The following is a 27,967-nucleotide window of genomic DNA, read 5'->3' as shown; positions in this document are numbered from 1 at the left end:
TAATATTTCACAATATTTTATAATGATTGCGCATGTACACGTAAAACGGATTACCACAAACCTGAGAAAATACAGAGGTCGAAATGTCAGGACAGTCTTATAAGAATCAGTTCATATAAACAGGACACAAAGTGAATATAAACACAGTATAAACATGTAAAATTTGTCTTTTGCAATGTCTTACATTTTTAAAATGTGATTCCAAACCCAATTCACCTATGTCCTATACTTTTTAACACATTACAGTGGTCTGAGAACTACTGCAGATGCAGCTCATTTGTTGCCTTAAAACTACTCTTGCTGCTATACTTTCATTCTTTTGTTTAAGTTTCTTTACAGTCTTATGCAGTGCTGAACTGGTACACCATTGTGTGTGAGTATCTGCGTCCAGGATTCAGTATGCTATTTGGGAAGTTTTTCTGCAATAAAATAAAAAAAAAACATTCAATACTTTCCACACAAGAATTAGTTTTTTCTGAACACATTTTACAGACTATAGAGAAATAACAAATTAACTTACAGAGTAAGCAGGAAGAAATCACAACTGGAACAGACAATTTTAAAGCGGCATATGGAACCTTAAGATATTCTACAATATAGTTTTGAAACATTTTCTGCAGTATGGTAATAAAATTACTTATCGTTACTCACATGGTTCACAGCATCTGGATAATTCTGTGTCTCAAGGCAGAGTGCACCATACTTGTTGTACTGTGCACCACCTTTTCCAATTACTACTGTATTTGGATCAGTTGTTCCTTCTTCTGGAAGCCCACCTGCCGTGTAAAACTGCACTCCAGGCTGATCAGAATGGACTTCCAAAACACGGCCAGAATCTGGATGCACAACCCTGCACAAGAAAATTTTGGAAATGGAATGAGTTAATTAGAGAGATCAGAGAGTGACTGCTTTCAGCCACAGCTATGAAGAAAGGGGCAACACTAATGGTCTGAAAATTCCATTTTTGTTCATAGTATTCTGATCACAGACTTACTTTTACTTGTCTTATCAGGCATGTGGGGCAATGGTCATACATTTGCTTGTGGGCTGGCCTTTAATATCATAAATCACATTTTCCAGTAGCATTTCAGTTCCAGGAATGGCCTTTAAATGGTACGCATCTTACAATTTCATAAAGCTGTAGAGTGACTTTAATTTTTATCACTGTGAAACATTTTATGTACAGAGAAACAGACTCAGCAGATACAAATCCACATTTAGTTGTTTACTCACAATATTTTCACACCATCAGTCCTCAGACAAATCTGTTTAGCTGCATAATGGACCTGTTCCATTCTACTAGATGTTTGTTTTTGTACGCCTGTTTTACTCTGATGTATGTACGTACATCTACTGTATTTTGCCTATATTTAGTGATGCTAAAAGTGAAGTTCACCCATATTTGTCAATTATTCAGGCAGCCAATATAAACTATAGATCATTTCTTTGGTTTATATAGTTCATTTTAGCCACGTAGTCCATGATAGTTGACACAAGCAGATATGTATGCTCATATGAATTGCATAACATTTTGCAGGTGATAATTTTTCCCAATAGGGAAAAAATTATAAAATGTTATACGATATTAAAAACGTGTGGCTAAATTAAAACCTCAAGCCCTTCTGAATACTGCTAGAATAACAATGCATTGGAAAGTGAAAGATGCCATTATAGTATAAACAGTGTGCTGCAGTTTCCTTGTGCATTGTGTACCATTACCTTGCAACAAATGTCATCCCACATACACTGGCCTGGTTGACACACAGATTGTTGTCATACCCGCCAGAAACTTGAGGAAGAACATCTCCCAGACGACGTGGTATTCTCAAGTCCAGAAGAGTGCCACCAACGTTCACAATCTCACCTGCATGAACAATATGAAAAATATAGGAAATACTTTGTAAAAGAACAAATACAATAAGAATTTTAAAACCTCTTTGGGAAGCGCATAGCATATTTGCCAGGCTGATTCACAAAAAGGAATTTCATTTTTATTAAACGAAAAGCCAAATTAGGAGAGAGAAGAATTGTTAAGAAAACATACCTGTTGGAATCAGGTCAGAATCAACTGGAGTGTACTTGTTTGCATTAATGGAAACAATGTGCTCATTTATCCCACTTACACCGGCAGACTGAAAAAAAAAATTTTCTTTTAAAATCATGTTAACATTATACTGCATTATAATATCAAACATTTCCCAAGTTTTCAAATCTCAGCCAACAATAGTAGTAAAAATGACAGCACTTTGCAAGTAAAAGATAAAACTGTCTTCAGAGTAAAAAATGGTTTGATGTCTAGGGTGTTTTATTAGGACTGGCTGTATTGGAAGTAGTACACACCTACTTTGACCTGACTTACCCTGGGCTAACTCCAGACATTTGCATTTGCTATTCAGATATTTACCCACTTAGGACTAACTGAAAATTAAAAGTCATAAGGTCCTCCTACTGAAAGTTGTGAATTCCGGTACACTTTTGAACTTCAGAGACATACACACAATAGCATCAACTACACTCTATTTTAACAAATTGAATAATGTATGACTATTACATGTTGTCCACTGTCATTCTCTATGTGGTATTTATTTTCCATCAACCATGGAGGCAAAATGTTAAAACCTTGACTATGGATAAGCACTGCCAGAATAAAGGTCGACTTCTCCTTATGCTCACCTTCCTAACAAGGTATTGAGATGAACAAGTTGTACATATGTTTACCAAACGTGGACATCAAAGGGAGGGTATAGTGGGTGTCAGGAGTTGGAATAGTGACATAGGACCAAAAACATTTCATAAGTCTGGTTGGTTGGCAGCAAGTACATAAAGAAATGAAAGGGTCAGTTCTCAAGATATTGTGCACAACATTGAAACAATAATGCCGATGAACACCTGACATTACACCATTAACTAGAGAAGAGTTCACACTTATTGCCAAAGTTTCAAGCACTCCTAAAAACAGTGGAACTCACGATACTAGGTGCGGAGAGCTGGCTAAAACCTAAAAGTCACAGCAGGGAGATTTTTACAGCAGACCACATGTTTATATTGAAAGGATGAAGGCTAATGGAAAGTCGACAGTCTGTACTCATTGCAGTAAACCAGATCCACTGAGATTGAATCACAACTGCATTTGAGATTGTGTGGACAAGAATTGGTACCAAAGGTGGGCATAAAATTGCAACTGGATCTCCCTATCCACTACCAGACTCACTCCCAGATATAACTGAAAACTTAAAAATATCAGATGGGCATGACAAGACATCTTGCAAAACAATATAAAATTGTTTATATGGAAACTACTTGGTAAACCCACTGTTAAAGGAAATATATTAGAGCTAATAGCAGCAACTATACCAGCTCTCTTTGAGGTTGTCCACACTGAAGCTTTTATAACTGATCGTGTGACAGTGGTAGCGACAGTGATTACCAAATTACAAAGGAAGCATTTGTATGTTCCGTACTCACTCCCAGCGGTAGCACTGTTTTTAGTGCAAATGCAAGAGGCAGTAGTTTCATACCTGAAGGATATGTAAAAGCACTTTAAATATTTCTCTGTGGGCATTAGCATTTAGAGGAATTGTGTCTCTGGTTTAAAAAAATAATGGAACAAGCAGTTGATAGGTAGGTTTCTAATACAACAGTTCATGACAGGAGGAATACACTCTCAGTAAAGAAACAGACTACAGCACAGAAGGTGAAATGAAGCATGGGGCTATAGATAGATATATGCCGAATGAAACGTATTTTGCTGCTAAAATGGCAATGGGTGCTGCTTTCAATGAGTACTGAATCAGAATCATATCTAAAGACCATATTTCGGTCATATGTTAAAGCAGTCAGTAGCAATGAAGATGCATGTTCAGACACTCAAGGATGAAATTTAGGGTAACAAAGCAAAAGCATATATATATATATATATATATATATATATATATATATATATATATATATATATATATATATATATATATATATATATATGAAATTCCATTTTTAAATGTTCCTTTATGAAGGGAAGTCCATCAGCACACCACAGTTTACATCTTGCACTGCTACAAAGAGAAATGACTTAGCTATTAGTGTTAGTGACATTGAGAAACAGCTGAATTTGTTAAAACTGAAATTTGCAACCAAGTTAGACACTATCATGACCATAATGCACGAAAGCTCATGTGCCTGGTGGTTGGAAGAAAGCTCAAGACAGGTAGCTGAATTTTTAAGCAAAACTACTATTCAATATTACTGACATCCTTTCATTGAAAAACCTTACATCATATTCTGAAATCTAACATCTTGACTGGAATGAACTCCTCCACATTGACTGGCCAGGTCAGGGAACACAATGGTCATGCGAAAACCAGTGTCTACTTCTTGCTTGACATCCTGAAAAACATGGATCAACATAATCAGATCAATGATGCGCTACTTCTTAACTTCCAAAAAGCATTTGACTCAATGGTATCACAACAACACTTACAAATGTGGTCTCTGATGCAGAGTGGTCAGTGTGTCCGACAGCCAATGCTAGGTACAAATTCTCAGTACTGCCAGTTTTCCTTTTTCGCCCCACTGGTGGGAGGACTTAAACGGGATGCACTTAGCCCCTCAACACTGCCAGAAAAACTACTTGTGTCAGAGGTAGTGGCTCCATCATCAAGAAAGCCAATGATGACTGACCCCATGTGTCTCCATCCTGCATCTGAATTGTGCCATACGGCAAAGGACGACATGGCAGACAGCTGGCATCGTGCAGTTCTCTAGCCTTAATCACAGAACTATTTACTATAATCACATAGGCTAACAACTGAAATTGGGAGTAACTGGTAGGGACAACATAGCATGTTATTTTGGATGGAGAGTCACTGACAGATGTACACGTTTTTTCTGCACGTGTACACAATTTTGAACAATTCAGACAGGTGGCAGAGCTGTAGCCATCAAAATAGTATCTACATGAGACACTCGTTACAAGCAATATGCTGCAATTGAATTCTTGGTTGCAGGAAAAGGAATCATGATGAACATCCGTAAATGTTTTTGTGTGGCAGTTGGCAGGAGTGAAGATGATGGGTAAAGAAAGTTAAAGTGCTAAGAAATGTCACAATGACCTGTCACAGCCCATTCCCGACAAGGCGAATTGTCATTATTCATGCAGACTGCTGCATCACACGATGACAATAGGCTCTACAGCTATCAGTGTGCATCAGAAAAGCATGTGCAATGATCGAGACTCGGAAATTCCTGGACGGAGCAATATATAAAATAAGGAAAAGGCAAATTACTCACCTATAGTGTACCAACACATGGAGCACAGAGACACATAACAGGAAACAGCATTCACACTGGATTTGAGTTCTTGCTCTTTTTCTAGCAAAAGTACACACACACACACACACACACACACAACACACACACACACACACACACACAGACATCCAAATGTGCGTGCCCATGATGAAGATGGGGATGGAGTAAGGAAGGATGCAAAGAGAGGGTAGTGGAAAAGAGACATGTCTTTGGACAGCTGGAGCCCATGGCCACACAAGATGATGAAAGGAGTACAGAGGGTAGAGCACAAAAACATATAGGAAGAAGGGAAAGAAAAGGGAGAGAAAGGTGGAAATGAATGGGGGGAGGGAGAGAGAGAGAGGGGGAGGGACACACACACGAACTGGAGATGGGGGGGGGGGGGGGGGGGCGTGGAGAGAATTGTGGGAGAAGGGAGTACCAACATCTGGACAGGGTGAGGTGAGACTGGTATGCAGAGAAGAGAGAAGGGAAAAGGTAAGTAAAGTGAGGCAGTGGAACAGTTTAACAGAGGTCTAGGCCAAGGGGATTGTGAGAACACAGGAAATGCTGGAGAGAGAATTCCCATTTGCACTGTTCAGTGAAACCTTTGCTGGAGGGAGTATCCAAATGTCCAGCATAGTGAATTAGCTGTTGAAGTCATTTGTGTTGTCGCGTGCAGCATGTTCGGCAACTGGATGGTCAAGTTCACAGTTTGTCAACTACAAGGTCATTAGAGACAAAGCACAAGCTTGGATTAGGAAAGGATGGAGAAGGAAAGTTGCCATGCCCTTACAAAGGAAGCATCTTGGCATTTGCCTTATGTAATTTAGATAAATCGTGGAAAACAGAAATCAGAATAGCCAGATGTGGGTTTGAACCATCATCCTTTCAAATGTGAGTCCAGCGCTTGTTTTGTTTTAGGGTGCAAAAACAACTATAGTCATACACGCCCAAGTCAAAACTGTAGAAGAAGACAAACAGCAGTTGAAAACGACTACATGTCAAGAGGAAGTGTGAGGAGTGTAAAGTTGAGCAGTAGTAAGGATAATGTGTGTAAGATACTCTACTTGGTCATCACAAATGGGGAAATGTTGTTTGTTGAGGGTCACCAGGGAGGAGTAAAGCCTCCAGTCGGCCTTAACAAGATGCCATTTGGATGTGCACATAGGAGGTGAAGGAGTCAGCAAATGGATAGCACATGGGAAATGGTTGCTCAAGTATGTGTCAGAGAGAACAGACCACTTGAGATGATGGGCAAGCTAGGCAGTGCAGAAGGATAGGTCCAAATGGGAAAAGGTTTGCGTGGGGCCTGAAAGGAACGTGGGTGCTCCCATCTTAAGGCAGACGAGGTTAAGTTGATTGAGAAGGTCAGCCAAGAGGGCACCTCTTGGACAGATTCTGGCAGAACCCCGAAAGGGGTGGTGTGCATTAAAGTCAATGAGCAGCAGAAAGGGGTGAGATAGCTGCCTAATATGATGGAGGAAGTCTGCCCTGGTGACCTCGTATGACAGAGGGATGTAAACAGTACAAAGAGAAAAAGTCAAGTGTGGAAGAAAAGGGCAAACTGCAACAGCTTGAAGGTGGGTAGTTAGGGAGATGGGTTGACTACAAACGTCATTCTGTATGAGCAGCATGACTCCCCCACGAGATGGAATGCCGTACTCATACTCGGGGGGAGGGGGGAGATCAAAACAGACTGGGAAGAAACACAAAAGCTCAAAGTGGTTGTGAGGACACAATTTTGTTTCCTAAAGGCAGAGAACAAGTGGACTCTGCGATTCTAAGTGCAGCTGTAAATCCTCTTTGTTGGATCAAAGGCCACGAACATTTCATTGGAGGTGGAGCAGAGACATGACTAGAAAAAATGAAGGGGTGTCATCTCGGCAGCTGCCAAGTGGCAACCTTTGAAGACTCCCCGCTACAGCACACTGCGGCAAGAGGATGCAGCTCCACGAGGTCTACAGAAGCATTGACATTTTCCTTCTGTCGGCCTGCGGAGTCCACAGCAGAAAAATGGTTCATGGTGCGCACCAGGGACATGGAGGTCAGGCGGGTGAGGGTATCACATGGAGACTCTGTTGAAGAGGATCTCCGAGTTGGGCCCTGGTGCCTTTGTTTGAATTCTTGGAGCCTTTCTGGTTGTCGGAGGTTGGCTGTAGAAATGTGGGAAGTCTTCACGGAAGTATTCCTTCTGTCCTTTCTGGCCTGGCGGTTGTGTAGCTGGTGACTTTGCTCCACGAGGCAAAAGTTTGGTGGCCTGTTGCACAGCTGGACGAGGAGGCGTGGATGCTAACATGACGGTGGGCAATTTTACAACTGTGCTGCTAAATTTGAGATCACATGTCTATGTGGTCATGTCATTTGTGGAGCGAGATGTAGCAAGAACAGCACTGTAGGTGCCAGATGGTAGAATGCAGGGTTTCCGACTAGCCAACACCTTGGGAGAGAGCAGGTAAGGCACTTTTTCCTTCACTCACTTTTCCCGGACAGCCCGGTCATCGAGATACGCAGGAAAATCACAGGAGGCGGCAGCATGGTTACCACTGCAGTTGATGCACTGGAGAGAAGGCACCAGACAATCGCCCTCGTGAGCATCCCTACCACAGGTTACATATTTGGCTGGCTGTCAACAGGACTCTTGAGTGTGGTTGTAAGGATGAAAATGGTAGCAGCACATCGGGTTTGGAATACATGGTCTGACTGTGATAACTTCATAACCTGCTTTGACCTTTTCCAGAAGAACCACGCTATCAAAAGTGAGAAAGAGAGTGCATGTGGGCATTAAGGAGGCATCTACTTTTTCACCACCCGATGGACTGCTATGACACTCTGATCAGAGAGGTACATTTGGATTTCTGCCTCAGTCAGACCATCGAGCAACCTAGTGTAAATAACACCACGGGAAGAATTCAGCATTTGATGGGCTTCTACACGAACAAAATAGCTGTGGAGGAGCGAAGTTGCAAGTAGTTGTTATGCTTGAGAGTCAGAAGTAGTCTCCAAAAGCAACGTGCCAGTGCGCAAACAAGAGTAGGATTTCACAGGGCCAGCAATTGCATCAACACTTTTCTGAATAATGAATGGATTTACTGTAGCAAAGGACTGACAGTCTTCAGTACATGAAACCACGAGGAATCGTGGCGCAGCTGGGAGTGTCTTTGAATCGTTAGCCTCATTCCATTTAAGTTTCATAGCCATTGATTGTGAAGATGATTGGAACATTGCAAGAAAATCCCCGATTGCTGGCTTCTCTGATGGCGCACTCCTTCCAACTGGAAGCCCACTTCAGAAAGGGGTGCATCCGCCTAAGGTGATTGTTCACACCTTCTGAATACCTGACGGAGGGATCAACTGGCAATTTGGGACAGTATCAGCTCAAGGCAATCACACCACCTGGGCTTTGCCTGTACCAGGGGCTATGTACAAACCCTACCTGTCATCCCGGGGCTGGGAATTACGCATTACCAAGTCACATGTTACACGTCAGACACATGGGAAGGCCTTCAGGAGCACGTGGGGAGGAAGAAGAAAAAGAGAAACCTCAAAAGCCAAAACAGAAGAATGATAGGAGGAGGTGAATGAAGAAAGAGAAAAGGAATAAAAAACAGTGGAGAGTATTTTGATATTGACTACCAAAAATGCAGAACACATTTCCAAAAACAGCCCAGATATGTTCCCAAGAAAGGAGAAAAAGAGCAGCAAGAGTATAAACATGCAGCACGGAAGGGAAAATATGCTGCAAAGGCTTGGGCCCCGTGGTAGCCAAGCATGAACCCGCCGAAAGGGGGTGAGCCCCCAGCAGGGGCAGGGGGCGGGGGCGGTGGCGAGTCCAGTTTGTTAACGACGGCGAAGCCCCACTCGGTGGTATAACAAGTAACAAACTGTCTACTCACACGAGTGCTGTTTGTCACAATTTGGCAGTGACCAAACTTCGTCATTCACTTTCTGAACGCGCTGCACAACATGCCTAAACCTCTGCCAATCTGTTCCCACTGCCTCACCTTACCTATTCCCTTCTGTCTTCTGTCCACAACACTGCCTCCCATCCATCTCATGCACTGGCTTCTTCCAACACTCTTCCCTCCCCCTCCCCTTTTGTCCTGTCTGGACAAGAAGGCATCTGCCAAAAGACACACTTCTATCCCAGTACCCCATCTTTGAATCCTTCCCTACCTCCTCCCTAACTCCATACGCTAAGGCACCTGCTTGCAATAACTGATTATCAGTCTTGCTGTAGCCACGGGAGTTCAACATTTGGGTGTGTGTGTTAATGTGTATACTTTTGCTAGAAAACAAGCAAGGATTCGAAAGATGGCGTGAATGCTTTTTCCCATTACACGTGTCTGTGCTCCATGTATCAGTCTGCTATACATAAGTGGTTGCCTTTCCCCTATTTCACAGACAGACTCTTGGATATTCAAAGGTGTGCTGAAGATGAGTTCCACGAGTGTTCATAATAAGACTACAAGAATAAAACCCATCTCATCTGAATCACTGGAGCACTTTGAGGCAAACTGAGAGGCCTTTCCGTCGCTGATCCTTACTGGTGACAAGAACTGGGTGCATCATGTTCAGTTGGAAACAAAAATGCAGTCACTGGAGTGGCAATACCCTCAATCAACAAAAATGGAGAAATTCAAAGCAACTACCTCTACTGGCAAAGTCACGATGACAATCTTTTCGGAGAGCAATGGTGCCGTTCAAGTGGGAGTGTCGCTGAAAGGGCCAGCTATTAATTCAGAACAAATGTGAAGACTCAAACTCAAGAACCATTTTTGAAGTGCCCTGTCTGACAAGAATCCAAAATAAATCTTGTTCCAACATGGTAATGCATGCCCACACACACATCTCAGAACTCGAGAACACATCTTCAAACTGGGTTGAACATCATTACCTGAACTACCTTACAGTGCAGGCCTGGCTCTTCAGATTTCCATCTGCTAGGGACACACAAGGACTATTTATGTGGGTCACACTTTGAGATGACGAGAGAATAATTCACAATGTGAAAACATGGCTACAAGCAAAAGACTACAACTTTTACCAATAGGAAATATATGCTCTTACACAACACTGGTGTAAGAACATAGAAAGTGAAACTATATAAAAAATAGTAGATCTACAAAGGTTGATTAATTTATCCATCAAATTCTCACACTTAAAAATATACATGTTCTGAGGGGGTGGGAGGGAGAGGGGGGGGGGGAGGGGGGAAGCATTACTTATTTAACAACCCTCGTAGAAGCAACTTCTGGTGTGACCCAGCCCAGAAAAATGTGTTGGGATCCTTTCTGTTTACGTTGTAAATTATTTTGTAATGATCTGGCACACAATATTAATAGTAATGTCAGGCTTTTCACAGAAATATTCGGAAATATAAAACTGTATGTTTCACAAACTGTAGAAATGTTCATCGAGTTCCAATTTTCCAATTGGAATCAATAAACTTTTGCAATTAGCCAAGTATAAAGATTTGTGAGGATACGAAATAGAGTGATCACACAAGCTTAGCTTTAGATAAGGCAGGTGGCAGACTTCATTTTACTGGTAGCATACTGGGGAAGTGCAGTATAACTACATAGGAAACTGTTTACAAAACTCTCCTTTGACCCATCCTAGCATATTGTTCAACTGTGTGGGACTAACACGATTAGTTCAACAGTTTGTCTGATCCATGGGAGATCATTACAGAAAAGCTGGAAAGCTATAATTGGCAGAGGCACTTTAAGACAAAGTTTTGGTACCCATTATTAAGTGTGGAATCTAGAAATATACTACTGCCCACAATGGAAAGCAATGCTTTGCTTTCACAACGACCACAAAAGCACATTAGACTAATTATAGCATGCACAGAGCATGGCTCAATATGTGATCGAAATAGTAAGAAACCTTCATTGTGGTACAGTGGGAAGTACAACCATACACTTCACAATGGTTTGCAGAATATGGGTGACAAAAAAGATGGAAGGACAGCTGTAGTATACTGTATTAACAAATATGCCACCTTGGTCAGTTTAATTGCACAAAAGTATTCTAGGATAATAATGTGGTATTCTCGGAGAATAATACGCGGTGCTTTTTCCACCATGATCCAGTCTGTACCTCTTCAAAAGAGTCCAACCTTTGTCTAAAGTGCTGAAATACTAATACCTCATACCAGCCTTCACTGATGGATCGAGGCTAGTTTTCCACTTGTTCTGAATTAATAATTAAGATCTCTCCTTAGATATACAACTTTTACCCACTTAAAAAGACATTTACAAGTTGTTAAAAAATCATGGTTGCTCGCAACTCTGTTAATTTATTATACAACCAGTTCCAGTCATAAGCAAAACATCTTAAGGTGTATTGTGAAGTCAATCAGTTGTGACAGCCCATAACTAGTATTAAGCTTCATGTCACAAACAAACATCTTCATTCAGCTATGAATGAGGAGCAGGTGAAGTAAATCAGCAGCAATGCACTTGGGAGTATAGATAGCAGCAGCTCACGGGAAGCAAGATGTAGTGGGGGACAGCACGATAAGTCGAATTTTGTTATTGAAATTCAGAAGGAGGAGAACATGGAAGACTTGGTGTTTACATTTGAAAGAATGAAGAGCTCTGTGTTCAGGATATGAGATTATAAAGTTTATTTTTACCTTTCTTTCTAGACAGCAAGTGGCTGTATAGTGCAATCGTTGGGATTTAGATTATTTCAGAAGTCCAGTTCACATCATGACTTATTTTGCATGTTGGGCCACAAGGAACAGTAACACTTTTACGTGGAAATATGTTGATGTACTTTGTAGACTCAAGTGTTTGATTATTCATTAATAAACTGAAGGCACACTTTGGGTTAGCTACTGTGGATTTGGCTGCCAGCAAACATTGCCGAGAGAACCTCTGCTGCTACAACAGAGTTAGGTTTTAGTGAATAAAATATTGAATTTGAAAGTAACTTCTTGTGTCACATAGCTCATTTGATAAAAATCAGCTCCGAATACATTTATTTATTTGAACTGCAGCTTACAAATCTGAAAAAACTTTAATAGCAATTATTAAAAGAAAAAAAATAGGAACTGTTTTGCACCAGTGTGCAATAGCTCTCTAGGCAACTACTGATGGGCCAAAATCGTTCCAAGTAAATCCGATCAAGCATTTACATTCCTCTCCCAAGATACATTTATTAAAATTGGGTGGTGGCTATAAACTTGTCTTACAAATCACACAGAATTACCATCTTTCTTCATGTATCTGAAGTTTATTGGAAACAAAAAGAATGACACATTTACATTAAGTTGAATTGTAGCGGTACAATCTGTCACATATGCAGATTCAAACATCAACACGGAACAACACTTGGCAGGGACAGGACAACTGATAAACTGGCCAGACCAGCACCAGTGGACCTTCTCAATGGCGTATATACAAATTTTAATTTTCTGATTCTATGTGGCCAAGGAAGCTGGTTCTTCAGGTTGGATAAAGGTCACCTTCAATATGAGCATGCATAGCAAAGCACTACAAGTCAAACTAATCACAGGATTGGTGATTGCTTTACTTTAAGCTACATAAAATTGAAGCTTTCAGAGAAAGCACATTGAGATTATTATTATTTCTTTCCTTTCTCAGACGTTATGTCTGGTTAAAAATGGAAAGTGACGCAGACCTTGATCAAGCGTGACTTCCTTTTAACTGTACGGTATATGTTACATTGCATTTAGGAACTTTCGGGTATTTGAACATGTATCAATAATTACAAATTTCTGTAGCTGTATATATATATGTTTGGATGTAGCTGTATTGCGTTGATGTACTGGTGGATATTGTGTGGTATGACTCCTGTAGTTGATAGTATAATTGGTATAATGTCAACTTTATCCTGATACCACATGTACTTGACTTCCTCAGCCAGTTGGATGTATTTTTTCAATTTTTTCTCCTGTATATTTGTTGCATTGTGTATGGATATTTCGATTAGTTGTGTTACTTTCTTCTTTTTATTGGTGAGTATGATGTCAGGTTTGTTATGTGTTGTTGTTTTATCTGTTATAATGGTTCTGTTCCAGTATAATTTGTATTCATCATTCTCCAGTACATTTTGTGGTGCATCCTTGTATGTGGGAACGTGTTGTTTCATTAGTTTATGTTGTATGGCGAGTTGTTGATGTATTATTTCTGCTACGTTGTCATGTCTTCTGGGGTATTCTGTATTTGCTAGTATTGTACATCCGCTTGTGATGTGATCTACTGTTTCTATTTGCTGTTTGCAAAGTCTGCATTAATTTGTTGTTATGCTAGCTGTAATATCTGGTGTTTATTGTTTGATCCTGTATTGCAATCATGAATCCTTCCGTCTCACTGTATATATTGCCTTTTCTTAGCCATGTGTTGGATGCGTCTTGATCGATGTGTGGCTGTGTTATATGGTACGGGTGCTTGCCATGTAGTGTTTTCTTTTTCCAATTTACTTTCTTCGTATCTGTTGATGTTATGTGATCTAAAGGGTTGTAGAAGTGGTTATGAAATTGCAATGGTGTAGCCGATGTATTTATATGAGTGATTGCTTTGTGTATTTTGCTAGTTTCTGCTCGTTCTAGAAAGAATTTTCTTAAATTGTCTACCTGTCCATAATGTAGGTTTTTTATGTCGATAAATCCCCTTCCTCCTTCCTTTCTGCTTGATGTGAATCTTTCTGTTGCTGAATGTATGTGAATGTATTCTATATTTGTGGCATTGTGATCGTGTAAGTGTATTGAGTGCTTCTAGGTCTGTGTTACTCCATTTCACTACTCAAAATGAGTAGGTCAATATTGGTATAGCATAAGTATTTATAGCTTTTGTTTTGTTTCTTGCTGTCAATTCTGTTTTCAGTAATTTTGTTAGTCTTTGTCTATATTTTTGTTTTAGTTCATCTTTAATATTTGTATTATCTATTCCTATTTTTTGTCTGTATCCTAGATATTTATAGGCATCTGTTTTTTCCATCACTTCTATGCAGTCGCTGTGGTTATCCAATATGTTATCTTCTTGTTTAGTATGCTTTCCCTTGACTATGCTATTTTTCTTACATTTGTCTGTTCCAAAAGCCATAGTTATATCATTGCTGAATACTTATGTTATCTTTAGTAATTGATTGAGTTGTTGATTTGTTGCTGCCAGTAGTTTTAGATCATACATGTATAGCAAATGTGTGATTTTGTGTGGGTATGTTACAGTAATATTGTATCCATAATTTGTATTATTTAGCATGTTGGATAGTGGGTTCAGAGCAAGGCAGAACCAGAAAGGACTTAATGAGTCTCCTTGGTATATTCCACGCTTAATCTGCATTGGCTGTGATGTGATATTATTTGAATTTGTTTGGATATTAAGTGTGATTTTCCAATTTTTCATTACTATGTTTAGGAACTGTATCAATTTAGGATCTATTTTGTATATTTCCAATATTTGTAGTAACCATGAGTGGGGTACACTATCAAAAACTTTTCGGTAATCAATGTATGCATAGTGTAGCGACCTTTGCTTAGTTTTAGCTTGATATGTCACCTCTGCATCTATTATCAGTTGCTCTTTACATCCTCGTGCTCCTTTGCAACAGCCTTTTTGTTCTTCATTTATAATTTTGTTCTGTGTTGTATGTGTCATTAATTTCTGTGTAATGACTGAAGTTAATATTTTGTATATTGTTGGTAGGCATGTTATGGGGCGGTGTTTAGCTGGGTTTGCTGTGTCTGCTTGATCTTTAGGTTTCATATAAGTTATTCCATGTGTAAGTGTATCAGGGAATGTGTATGGGTCTGCAATGTAACTTAAATCATTTAGTTAGATGTGAATATGGTGAGGTGAACTACTTTAGCCAGAAATTTGCTATTTTATCTTTTCCAGGGGCTTTCCAATTGTGAGTAGAATTAATTGCTTTGGTGACTTCATGTTGCAAAATTATCACTTCAGGCATTTGTGGTATCATCTTGTATGTGTCTGTTTCTGCTTCTATCCACCGTGCATGCCTGTTACGTGGTACCGGGTTTGACCATATGTTGCTCCAGAAGTGTTCCATGTCTGTTATGTTTGGTGGATTGTCTATTTTAATTGTGTGTGTTATCTATTGTCTGGTAAAATTTCTTTTGGTTTGTGTTGAATGTTTGGTTTTGTTTCCTTCTATTTTCACTTTTTTTGTATCTTCTAAGTCGTTTGGCCAATGCTTGTAATTTCTGCTTCTTTTCATCTAATTGCTCCATCGCTTCTTGTTGTGAGATTTTACCTAACCTTTTTCGGTTTTTTTTCTGACATTTGATGTCTTATAAATTGTGTTAGCTGTCCAATGTCTTTTCTCAGTTTTTCTATTCTGATCTGTAGCCTGTGTTGCCATGCTGGTTTTGTGGGTTTCTACTGTGTGTTGGTTGGTTCTGATCTCTGCCTAGTGTGTATATTTAGTGTAGTGAGTGTTCCTATATAAACAAGTAGTTGTAACTCTTCCATAGTTGTGTTTTCATTTATTTTGTTGTGTATGATTGTGTTTATAGTTTTTATTGTTGTTTCGACTTGTGGGTTATTTGGCGGTCTATGCAAGAATGGTCTAATGTCTGTCACTTCGTGTTCTATTTGAAATTGTTCTGGTGGCAGTCTTAAGATTTCGTTTTCCTCTGATTGTTGTTCTTTGTTTGTTTGCTCTGGGATGTGTGGGTCCATTACTGTATTTTCTTCTTCTTCTTCTGATTGCACATTATTTTGTTTCAGTATTTGTTGTACTTGTTGTTTGATGTTTTCTAATTCTGACTGGGGTATCCTGTTATTTTTGATTATTCCACGGATCTGATCAGCTAGTCGTTGTTCTGTTAAAAAATTTAATTCTGGGTATCTGGTAATAAATGTTGTGTATACTTGTGATCTGTATCCAGTTGTATTGGTTCCTAGGTTTGTTGCTTGGTAATAACAGAACATGAGGTGTTGATTAACTTCATCTGACCGTCTCATCCTCTGTCTTTGTTTTCCTTCTAGGGTGGTTGCAGGAAGCATATCCTGCAAAACACCTATTTGGATTTAAATCATTTTGCAGTTGGCTAGCAGTGTCGTTACCATTGTGGGCAGGCATAGGGTTCAAGCATCGTACCCGACCATGACGGCGCTTGTCCGGGGCTTCTTTAGTTGTGTCCTGAACCGACTAATCGCACTAAAAGGGGGGTTAGCCCTATTAGTGGTTTGTTCTTTTTGTCGCCTTTTACGACTGGCAGAACAAACCGGAGGCCTATTTATTATTATTATTATTATTATTATTATTATTATTATTATTCTGAAAATGTTCATAGGGAGCATTTGCATGTATTCAGTACCAAATCACACAGCTGTTGCTGGTATGAGCACACAGTGCCTGGGGCTAACGCCAATCCAACAAAATTTCGCCTACTGTGTTGTGATATTTGACAGCCAATCTCTAACATTATGATCTGGGTATGATACATTTTTCCTATTGAAGCTACTGATGTTAACACCCAGACAATATACTGGCATCAAATAGTGTATTATACAGAATATTATTTTATTCATGGATACAATTTTCAGCAACTGTAGTATTATTTTTTCAGGATAAATTTTAGTCATCAGTTGCAAATAAATTTTTATCTTTACCAGTTTCAACAAATTAATTTGTCGTACTTAGAAGCTTAGTTTAGCAGACAGTCAAGATGTTCCTCGCTGCAAGCACATCAGATACAGAGATCTGATTCTGTTACTGTAAATTGTCAAACAATGTTTAAAATAATCTCATACGACATGTTAATTTCTGAATGTACACATGGCGTTACCCTTCTTTGAAGAAGATCTGACTGACTACTAAACTACACTTCTGAAGATGACAATTCATCAAAACTGGTAAATATAGCAACAATTTATTTGCAACTGATGATACTGAAAAAATTATACTGAATAGCTTGTAATCTGATTGTTGTCTATGTAGCATACAAAGAGTAATTACAGCAAACACTTTGTACGGGATCATTGTAGTTCAGGAACTTAATCACAGAAAATGATTTGACATTGAAACAAATTTAAAACACTCATGGGAGATGGACTTTCATCATATTGTAATGGTGATGTGGATTACAATTTTAGGGGATTGCCTGTGATCTCTTGAAAGTAGTCTAGACTTAGTGGATTTCCTATTGCCCTACCTTCAGCTCTTGGAAACAGAGAAGCACCATACACAAATGTAACTGTGTGTGTTATCCCCAACCAAAACACCTAACTGCAGACTTGGGGGCGGGCAGGGTGGGGGGGGGGGGGGGGGGGGGAAGCAGTATTTTTACCTGTGAGACACAGTCCTAGTAATCACTAAATATTCACTTGAGTTGAGAGAGGAGTTTTTATTTCAGAAGTGGTGAGGAACTCTTACACACCAACAGCAGTTATGACCCACACTGACAACTATATGCTTCCTGAAGTCCCACAGGCTGCTTATCGACAAGCATGTAGCCTTCAATACTTAATTTCCTGAGCACCCTGCTCGTAACAAGAAGCATTTTTAATAGTTTTATATAGATTTTCTGCAAATTAAAGCCAAAAACAAATTACATTGCACTGGCATTCCCAATGATAGTCACTGAAATATGCACTGGGTTTATGGTGTTTGATGACTGACAAACAGCCAATACTGCCACGTGCTGTGAATATTGATTGTGAGCTACCTACGTGTAAAGTAATTTTAAAGAGTAAAAACAATGTAATACCTTAAACAGACATCACTAAAAGAAAGAAAACAATACAGGGACTAAGTCATAAAATAGCTGGAGAAACCTATACACAATGAAAAGGATTTATGCTACATGGCATGCAATGAGAAGGTTAAGTTTGTACTCACATGTCCGGCAAGATTGAAGTAAGAATGGTTGATGATGTTAACGGGTGTCGGCTTTGTTGATGTAGCTTTAACCTCAATTACTAATACATTGTCTTGGGTCAGATGGTAAGTCACTTGTGCCAGCAGTTCTCCAGGGTAGCCTTCTTCCCCGTCTTTGCTTAAATAACTCATTGTCACCTTCTTGCCATGTACATGAGATTCCCAAAGGACCTGCAAACAGTATAATGATATCTTCTTGTTAATACAATATACAAATTAAGTTCTACGAATTGCTTGTCTTTTGTTACTCTCATTTCATATGTCTGAAGGTTATTCTACTTGATAGAAACTATGGATGACAGAGAATGAATTAAAAACACTTATTTACACATATAAAATCAAGTATCACACAAGATAAACTACAGTCCATTCACTTGGTCCAGTCACAAACAAACATATGACAAAAGTATTACACAAAGGCAGTTGTTAAATACATGCAGTACAAAAATGTGTAACAAATTTGATTGTTACTGCAATGTAGCATCTATTTACCTAGTTTGTAACCATGCTATGCCAGTTCTCTGTTTATCATTCTTCTTCTATGGACTTTATGAAAGTTATACTTCAGCTGTATGACCAGGCAGATCTGTGTTTTCAATAGCTGATTGATATGTCACACATTGACACACTTGACAGCACAGAAACTTAGATACATTTCAAACTGCTGCTATTTTACCTGGTCTAAGTACACATACAAACATATCCACAGCAAATCCAACTTCAAAGTGTCATTATTGTAGAAACTCTGTGGTAGTCTGCTCTTGCTGTTGTCATTCACAATAAATGTCATACACATGAAAGTGAAGGCACAATGTAGGCTTCTATATTCTGGGGACACTGACAAGGGCAGGCCACGACATTGGGATCATGGATTTACTTCAAACTTTGTATTGTACACCTTTAGTAGGCCATTAAAACAACATGATGTGCAAGTAGTAAGGTGAACTACTACAGCAATTCCGAGAAAATCATAAGAGAAGTTTTATGGGTCTATCATGTAACTGATGTATCTGTGCATGGACGCCATGGTGATCAAGTGTTAGTGTTCAAGCTTCGCAAGACACATATGTAACAGATTATGGTTTGACTTTCGCTCAAATTGTAATTTTAGAGTGCAAGTGTAAATTCCGTGATATTAAAAAAAAAATTTGTACCTACACTCTTCATTCTCGCTACATTAGCAATGTCTCACCACTGCAGAGGACAACTAACAAAATGGGACCTGCCTCTGTGTCTACAACTCTAAGTGTTGAAGTGCAAAGTAGTTCTGGGTACCTTATCAGACTGCATGTATAAGGGATTTTGCAAATCACGAAAGGCATATGTTTTCAGGAAAACTGTGTGTTTCTTCATTTACTTGTCGATAGTTATAATTTTGTTTGTTTCAATAATTAAATTTATTAAAATTAGTAAGTAGTCAAATATCATTAAATTCACTAAAACCTCATGCAGATACACATTTTTTTTTAATTACATTCTCTCTCAAACGTCAAATTAAATATTATGATCAGTGATGAAAGAAATATACAGTAAAAGTTAAGTGTGGGTGGGAGTCGAACCATCACTTTACACATGTCTGTCTTGCTATGCTCAAATGCTAACAACTTGACCATCATGAACTCTAACATCTGGCACGAACATAAAGACACATAATTTTCGTAATAGACATGTAAAACTTCTGTAACAATTTTCTTGGAACTTTTAGAATAGTGCACTTTACTACTTGCACATTACATTTTTTTAAGGGCTGGCTAAAAGTGTACGAAGTCTGAAGTAAATCTGTGATCCCATAATAAACCATGACATACAAATGTCATTCAGAAACAATGGTCACCCGAGTTAAGTGAGCCTGTTTTAGTACGATGGAAAGCAAGAAATATGCTAAAACAATCACGTTACTTGAATAATTATTTATTTATCACCACCAGCCTTCTGGGAGGTTTGATGTAGCCGGCCACAACTTCCTCTCCTGTCCCGACCTTTTCATCTCACAGCAGCACTTGTACCTACTGTCCACAATTGTTTGTTGGATGTATTCCAACCTCTGTCTTCCCATACAGTTCTTTCCCTCTACAGCTCCCTGTAGTAGCATGCAAGTCACGATTTCCTGACATGTCCTATCATTTATCTTTCATTGATTTACCCTCAATCCATATTTTGTATTCATTGAACTGTACATTCCATTCAACATGACTTGTTCGTAGCAAACAGCTTGTCTTAATACCATAAATATTCACATCTTGCAATTTCAAACAAGCAAAAATGATCTGCTGGTACCAGGAATAGACATTAATGGCCATACAAACTAAACTAAACATCGTAAAACCCTGTGGGGTCTGGCTTGATTACAAGGTTGCATCAACATTCTCAACACAGCACATTTTCGTTCAGAGGTATCTCACACTGCACTGATTTGATGAGAAAGGAATTGACTTATTTCATGCCCTTTCATTCTTATTGTTTGTAATTTTTGTCAGGAACAATGCACCTAAACTAAATAAAAGAATACAGTCAGCAAAAAAAGAGCAATTGAAAAACCTTCTAAAGCAGATAACATTTATTCCTTAATGGTATTTATTGTTAATGGTAAATATTAGGTTAGATTTATTTTTGTATTAAAAAGTGAAATTTGTATATCATACATTGACTCAGCATGTATAATGTAATTCCTCTTCACTTTCACTGAAAATAGCAACAATGTCATTATCAAATCCTATCATTGATATCCTTTCACAGTGTAACAAAAGTGCAGATATAGTACAAGAACTTTCAATGAGACTTTTTACACTGATTAGTTAATTCCATGTTAATGCAACTCTTCTTTGCTGTACACTTGATAATTACATAGGCCAACAATTAAAATGGCTTATTCTGATGGTTTTTAGTGTGCAAAATTCTAATACGATAAAAAAGCCATATCAGTCTCATTACAACTCAGTGTTATAGAAATGCATTTGCTGCGATTTTAATTAGATATAATATCCCATACATTATTTCAATTAATAATTTAATTAATATACAAATGGTAGGGACCAACATTAATCCACAATAAACTGTGTCCACAAGAAAACCTTTGCAGTCTGTAAAAAATAACTTTTGTACATGATTCCTCAGAGACCCAAAAAAATTTATGTTCCCATTAAATTAGGCCTATTGAAACTGTCAGTACAAGATTTGCCCAAATATGGAGAATGTTTCTGAAACTGTATCTTCTTTGTTTATAAGAAGTGTAACTGAAGGACGTTGTGTTTGTTGGACTTGAGGTTTAGAAAGATGTTTTGATTCCAGATTTGAACCAAAGATTACTGAGTAATAAGGAGGCTTATGTATCATTCAAGGAGGTTGTTGCTATATACTTAGGCAACAAAAGGGACCCTGATTATACTTCTATTTTAGTCAACTTGCTGGAAAAATTAAAAAAATCAAACCTCTCCCAGCTGTGACAATCGGTCTCTTAAGTTTTGTGATACGCAACAACTTTTTTTTAGTCTTAACAAGCATTTATGATAACTGCAAAGAAGCTGATAAAATGGATGAGTTACAAAAACTCATTCTGACCCACCTACGTTATTTCCTAACAATATTAAATATTCCCACACCAGTTTAACTCAATCCAGGTTTGAATATGAGTAACAAAGTTTGGCATGTCTGCCTAATGAAAGCAAAATTTATTTTAATTATTAAGTGGGAGGGTCAACAAGTGAAGCTACAAACATTACGAAGTTAGGCACTTTGATGAGACTCGAGATTCACCTTGATTTCTGTTCCTGAAAACTTGGGTGATGTTAGTGATAATGTGAGTTCTTCCACCAAGATATCAAAATCATAGAAAGACAGACGGGAATACCAATATGATGAGATAGTACTACTGGACGCTTCACCAACACATAAAACCATCAATTCATCAGAGAAGAAGCTATATTAGATGCTTTATGGAGAAAAGAGAGGAAACATAAGCCAATGGACACACAATTCCAGTGTAAGGAGGAGGTATTATGTGTATAAGTCAATTTTCATCCCAATTACATTCATTTTGCTATTTAGTTTGTGATGAAGCCACTTTGAGAAAAAACTGAAGCAAGATACAAATTCAGTGTCCCAATATCATGAGCTTAAGTTGTTACCTAACAAACAGTATTAAAAAGTTTGTCAGTCTGTTACTTGCCAAATAGCTATAATTTTCAATGATAGCTTTATTTTCTTCATTATGGAAACAATGTAACAATTCTGAATCAGTGAATGATAGATAAGATTCATTTTGAATACAAAAGTAAATTTACCCTAATATTTACCATTAACAATAAAGACCATAAACATTATCTGCTTTACACAGTATTCCTACTGTTTACTTCTGCTGACTGAATACTTTATTTAGTTTAGCTGCACATTGTTTCTGACAAAAATTACAAAAAGAAAATAAGAAATGAAAAAGTGTGAAATAAATCAATTCTTTTCTCACCAAACCAGCACAGTGTGGAATACCTCTGCACAAAAATGTGCTATGTTGAGAATGTTGACGGAACCTTGTAATCGAGCTAGACCCCAAAGAACTTTACAGTGTTTCATTTAGTTTGTATTGCCATTAATGTCTATGTGTGGTACCAACAGATCATTTTTGTTTGTTTGAAATTGCAAGATATGAATATTTATGGGATTAAGACAAACTGTCTGTTATGACCAAGTCACAGACATTTTCCAATGTAATGGTACCCTGTGTCTCATATAGTCAAGTGTCAGTAAGCATTTCACTATGAACTTCAGTCTGCATTGGGAGGTTTCCCGTGGGGGAACAACATAATCAGTCTTTACTCTCAGCCAGGAAATCAACATTAAACTCACCAAAAGTTATAAATATTCCAGGTAAGTATCATCAGTCATTTACTGTTTACTACTGAACTGAGGAGCCTTCCAGATTTCTCCACGCCTTCCGATCTTTAGCAGTTCACATCTAAATGATTGCTGTTTGTTTCTTTATGTTGTCAATCCATCTTCTCTTGGGTTGGCCTCTTGGTCTTTATAACACAGAACCTCTACAGTACAACTGCCACCATTGTATTGCTATCACACTCAGCCTAGTGTGATTTTAAGTTTCACTACTGCATCCTCAACTCCTATCTTTTTGGTTCTCTGTTTATATTTCTGTTCCTGTTTGTTTTGTCCAACATGCATCTTCCAATTTCTCATAGGGCAACCATCAATCTTTGCATAGTTTGTGCCTTTAATTCCCACATTTCACTTCCCTCAAAGTTGGTACTGGCAGTATACACTGTTATAGACTTTCTGTTTAAGACACCTTCAGAATTTACTGCTGAATATAGCATTCAGTTTCCTAAATGAACTCCACACCATTATCACCTTCCAGTTTATTTCTCTGGCACCAACTCTCTTGTTACTTTTGGTTATTCTGTCATGCAACTTCAATTAATTCTCTAACTTCAATGTTAATATCTACTGTCAGCCTACTGACTAAGTGGTGCAGATAAGATCTTTTTCTGTGTATTCCTTCTTGAGCATAGTTTGATGAACTAAAGACCTTTTTCCAGCTTGCAGAAAATAAATTGGTGAAATGGAGTAACTTTGTCTGGAATGACTTTCCCACTTATGGGCTTTTCATTCTCGTGGGAAGTTGTAACCTTGCTGTGTATAGTCTACAACAAATCAATGTATGTAGAGTCTGTTACTTTGTTCTGAAGGGAGAACTATGGACAACTTAAAGGCCTTTTCATGGGCTATAAATCTCCATACAACACTATCTGATGTTTGTGGCTTCTTTCTACAACTCTGTTGACAACTTTTAGTTGATCCAGTGTTATATCCATTTGTAAGCTAGCTTGTTATTTTCCCTAGACACTTATTAAAGATTTTTGTAAAAATCTTTTATAGCACTGATACAAGACCACTCACCAAACAGTATGAGCACTGAGATGTCAACAGAAGAAAAAAAAAAAAAAAAAAAAAAGGTAAGCAAGCTTTCAGACAAATTCTTCACTTCAAAAGACTTGTTCAAAAGCTGCCACATTCTTATTCTATTTAGAGTGCCCATTGATGACTCAACGCTTTTATTATTCAGTGGGTGGTCTCCTTTACTCCCACAATATTTACGCTCTACCAGAACTTTCCTTACCATACACTGACTGCTTGCTGAAATTTTCATAGTCCTTTCAGGTAGCCTGTAAACTGTCAGCACTGCCAGCCTGCATGCTTACAGATCTACTATAGAGGCATGACATTTAATTGCATTTTCAACACAATGGTCACTAATCTTTAAGGGCTGGAATTCAATACTAATTGTATAGTGCATATACAGGCATTTTCCTTCCTATTATCGGTTCCCAAACAGTATACTATGAGCTTGTATCCATCTAGATGTATCTGTACAGTTTCAATAATACAGAAGTAAAGTTCAGATAGGACACCTGCCATTATACCATTTACCCTTCCACATTCCTGTATTAATATTAGAAGCTGTTAATCTTTTCTATTTCTACTGACACGAGATGTTTCCTTTCAGATCCACAATTTAGTTCCAGTTACAGTATTTTGTTTCACTAGTAGCTTTGAGCTATAAATACTGTACATACAGCTCTTCTTTTCAGAGAATTCATTCAACAAAACAACTACTGTTACATTCAAAATCACTGGGATAGTATGGATACTGATTTGATCAAAATGAGTCCCACTGATTATTCGTCACAAACATAGCCTCTCACTGGAGGTGTTCACATGCTGTGTTATAACACTGCACAAACACTGTCTCTGCAGTGCGACTCATCAAGCTCTGCATTAAAATGTCCAAGTCACTTTGCCCCATGGTTTGTTGTACGAGTCAAAGAAAGAAAGAATCTTCACATTAGAGTGAGGAGCATTCTCAGTGAAGTTTCTGGTGTCGTCCTCAATTACATAATTGTGGCATAGGATAAAAATGTGATGCATGTATTTCAATTGTAATGACATGATCCCCTTTAGCAATACTATTTTTATAGTGCTTAAATGACAATTGACGTCAATTAAAAATACTACAGTTGTGTACTAGTTCTGATATTCCCCTCGTATGTCTGCTACTCATCAATACGATTCTCCTGGTCTTCTGGAAACTTTTCTTTCTAGCCTTTGCTTGCGCCCTATGCCCTGTACTGCTGGATTGCTTCCCATTCTTATATAGATCCTTTGCAATCTTGTTGCTAAGGGCCGCTAACTCTTTATATATATATGAAGAGTTGAGATGATATATATAAAAGAAGAGCTGAGATGAGATGATGGAGGTAGACATCATCATCTTCAAATCCAACTTCCAATACATCGAAATCAATACGTACACATTGACTGTACTTACTTTGTCGAATCCAACGAGACCGCCATGCAAGCTGTTCTTTCCATTTTCATTTTTATTCAGCACATACGTCTGGTTCCCAATCTGAAATGTACCGTTTGCAATTCTATTGGCAACACGACCGACTGTGGCACCAAAATAAGGATTCTGCGATTGTCTATAGCCTGCAATAGTTATAGATTATTATGATATTGTAAACATTTACTTTGTCTATTTGCATAATAAAGTAATCAACATACCGTCTAAATTGTCAAAACCTAACACTACATCCTCGACATTTCCAGTCTTGTCGGGAACTTTAAGAGATGTAATAGTAGCACCATATGTGATTATTTGAACAGACATGCCATTACTGTTAGTTAAGGTAAATCTTCTCACTCTTTCTGACGTATCTGTCGCTGTATCCTCATACGTTCCAAAATCGTCTTCCACTAATTGTACGCCGTCGTCTGCAGTTTCCGTCATATTTGCATAAATACAGTCCCCTACGGCGTTCCTTACGTGGTAGCGCGAATTGTGTTGATGGCTTACTGCAAAGCGGCCTAAAGCACTATCTACACAACACAAAAAAATGAACACCGATAAGTACGGAACGATAGTGGCATGTCCAAAGCAGCCACGCTTTTGATTTTGTTTACGTCCGACAGCCGTCATTCTTTTGTTGTTACACGCTCTTGCCAACGTGACTAATCCTGACCTCTGCCTCAAACGAACTGAACTAAATTCTTAAAAAAACAAAACTTCCCTGGCTGCTCTGTGTGGAATTCAATGTTGACGTGAGAAAATAGCTACTGAGAAAATAAGTTTTGTAAGTCCAATCTTAGCATGGAACGCTCCCAACCAACCGACAGCGGTGAACACGACACTGTAAGGTCGCCAGTAGAGGCTATGCAGCTTTTATACCCATACGTAACAACAGGTGTGCGACAGAGCGTGCAGACAGTTGTGTGGGTGGCGCCTATTCATAAAGTTGCACTGTACAAACAACAAGATCCTCGGTAGCTTGAAATTTCTTGGCAAACATATGAGCAAATAACAAGATATAACGGTTACGTCATAGCTATGCGTCTGGCTTGTAGTAAAATTGAATCAGGTAATGAAGTTCATTTCGACATAATTTAGCCAAAAAATACGATAGAAAGATTTTATTTAAAGTCACATATCGTATTCATGAAATATAGGCACAAGGGACGCGAAGAGCTGTTACCAGCTCACGATTTCCGAGTGGCGTCTTTGAAAGACTCCCCGTGTACGAACGCAACATTACGTACCTTCTCTTCTAAGTAACATTAACTGTGAGAATTATGTTGCACAAAACGCATTAAATCGCGAGACAATGTTATACAAGTTTCGTTAAGCGTAAAATAAGTTTACTGCGTGAATGTTTCCAGGACGAGAATTTACTGATGAAGACACCATGTGTTGTGCGTAGTGCCCCAGCAGGAACTCGACATACTTGAAGGTCGGCTTTGCTTCTCGTAGCACTGCTCGAAGACTGTTCCATACTGGCAGGCCATGTACTACTATCTCTTTACAGATTTCAAGAAGTCTTATACTAGGTGACAGAAGACAGAAGTGGTCATTGTAATTTTTCTAACTTTCAGTTAGTCCCGGCAAGCAACTGGAAGTATAGAGCGTTTGAAAAAATTAATGTAAAGGGTCTTAATATCGAAAATGCTGCATCTGAGCTTGGGAAACATGTATTTAATTTAATTTGATTCATAAAAATGTTTTTGGCTGGGAGTGCAGTTAATTGCTTTTTTTCGTAGTGTGATAGCCTTGGTGCAAGCAAAGGTGTGGTTTGCTTCTTCGTCAACAATAGGCTAACGTTCTACAGTGACGATATCAACGAATTGGTCTCTCGTTGGGAGAAATGTGTTCGTCGCCAGGGTGACTATGCTGAGAAATAAATATGTAGTAGACATGAGGAATATAGACGTAGAATGTTAATAACGTTTATTTTATTTAAAAATCTTTACGTGTTTTCACATAAGAAATTCGGAGGCATTACTTTTCACCGCGCATTCTTATATTGCGAAATTTTTAGTTAAACATCCACACTGCCAGACTTTCACCACTGTGATGCAGTTCAACACAACACAAACGGCGAAAATTCCAGACTCGAGGTGAGATGGCGTGCGGTATTACGTCTACATCATGCGCACAAACGCGGCGCAGGTCTGCGCAGAGTGGAACAGTGTTCGTATGTGCGCAGCAAGGTTCCAGAGCGCGCGCGCGGCAGTACAAACGGAAGCTTCAGCTCTGAAAATTGCGAGTGTTATTTTCATAGTTGTTCATCATCATCTGAAGGGGGAAAACGTACAAAATGGCAGTGGACGAAACCAATGATGAAAACCCGAACGATATATGGCAGAAATCATCTTTTAAGTGATTTACGTATCGGTAGGATATCAGTGATGAGAGTCACTGATCGTACTGCTATCCTCAGTGAAAGCGAGAAAGACTTACAGA

The 27,967-nt window shown here is 38.5% G+C and overlaps 1 protein-coding gene across 1 annotated transcript; it reads right to left on the bottom strand.

The window, feature by feature from the left end:
* On the bottom strand, positions 1-27,018 carry LOC126284938 (galactose mutarotase-like). The gene is made up of 7 exons (XM_049984200.1): positions 25,735-27,018; positions 25,499-25,659; positions 18,127-18,336; positions 2,045-2,132; positions 1,720-1,864; positions 652-850; positions 1-419 (listed from the first exon to the last, which is right to left on the bottom strand). Exons 1-7 carry the CDS (start codon positions 26,147-26,149, stop codon positions 342-344), a joined length of 1,296 nt encoding a protein of 431 aa, XP_049840157.1. The 5' UTR covers positions 26,150-27,018; the 3' UTR covers positions 1-341.
* Between the last annotated feature and the right edge of the window lie 949 nt (positions 27,019-27,967).

This window comes from Schistocerca gregaria, chromosome 8 (assembly GCF_023897955.1).
Source record: "Schistocerca gregaria isolate iqSchGreg1 chromosome 8, iqSchGreg1.2, whole genome shotgun sequence".
Lineage (NCBI taxonomy): Eukaryota > Metazoa > Arthropoda > Insecta > Orthoptera > Acrididae > Schistocerca > Schistocerca gregaria.
The sequence above is the reverse complement of the archived record's forward strand: the minus strand, read 5'-3'. Positions and strand labels throughout refer to the sequence as shown.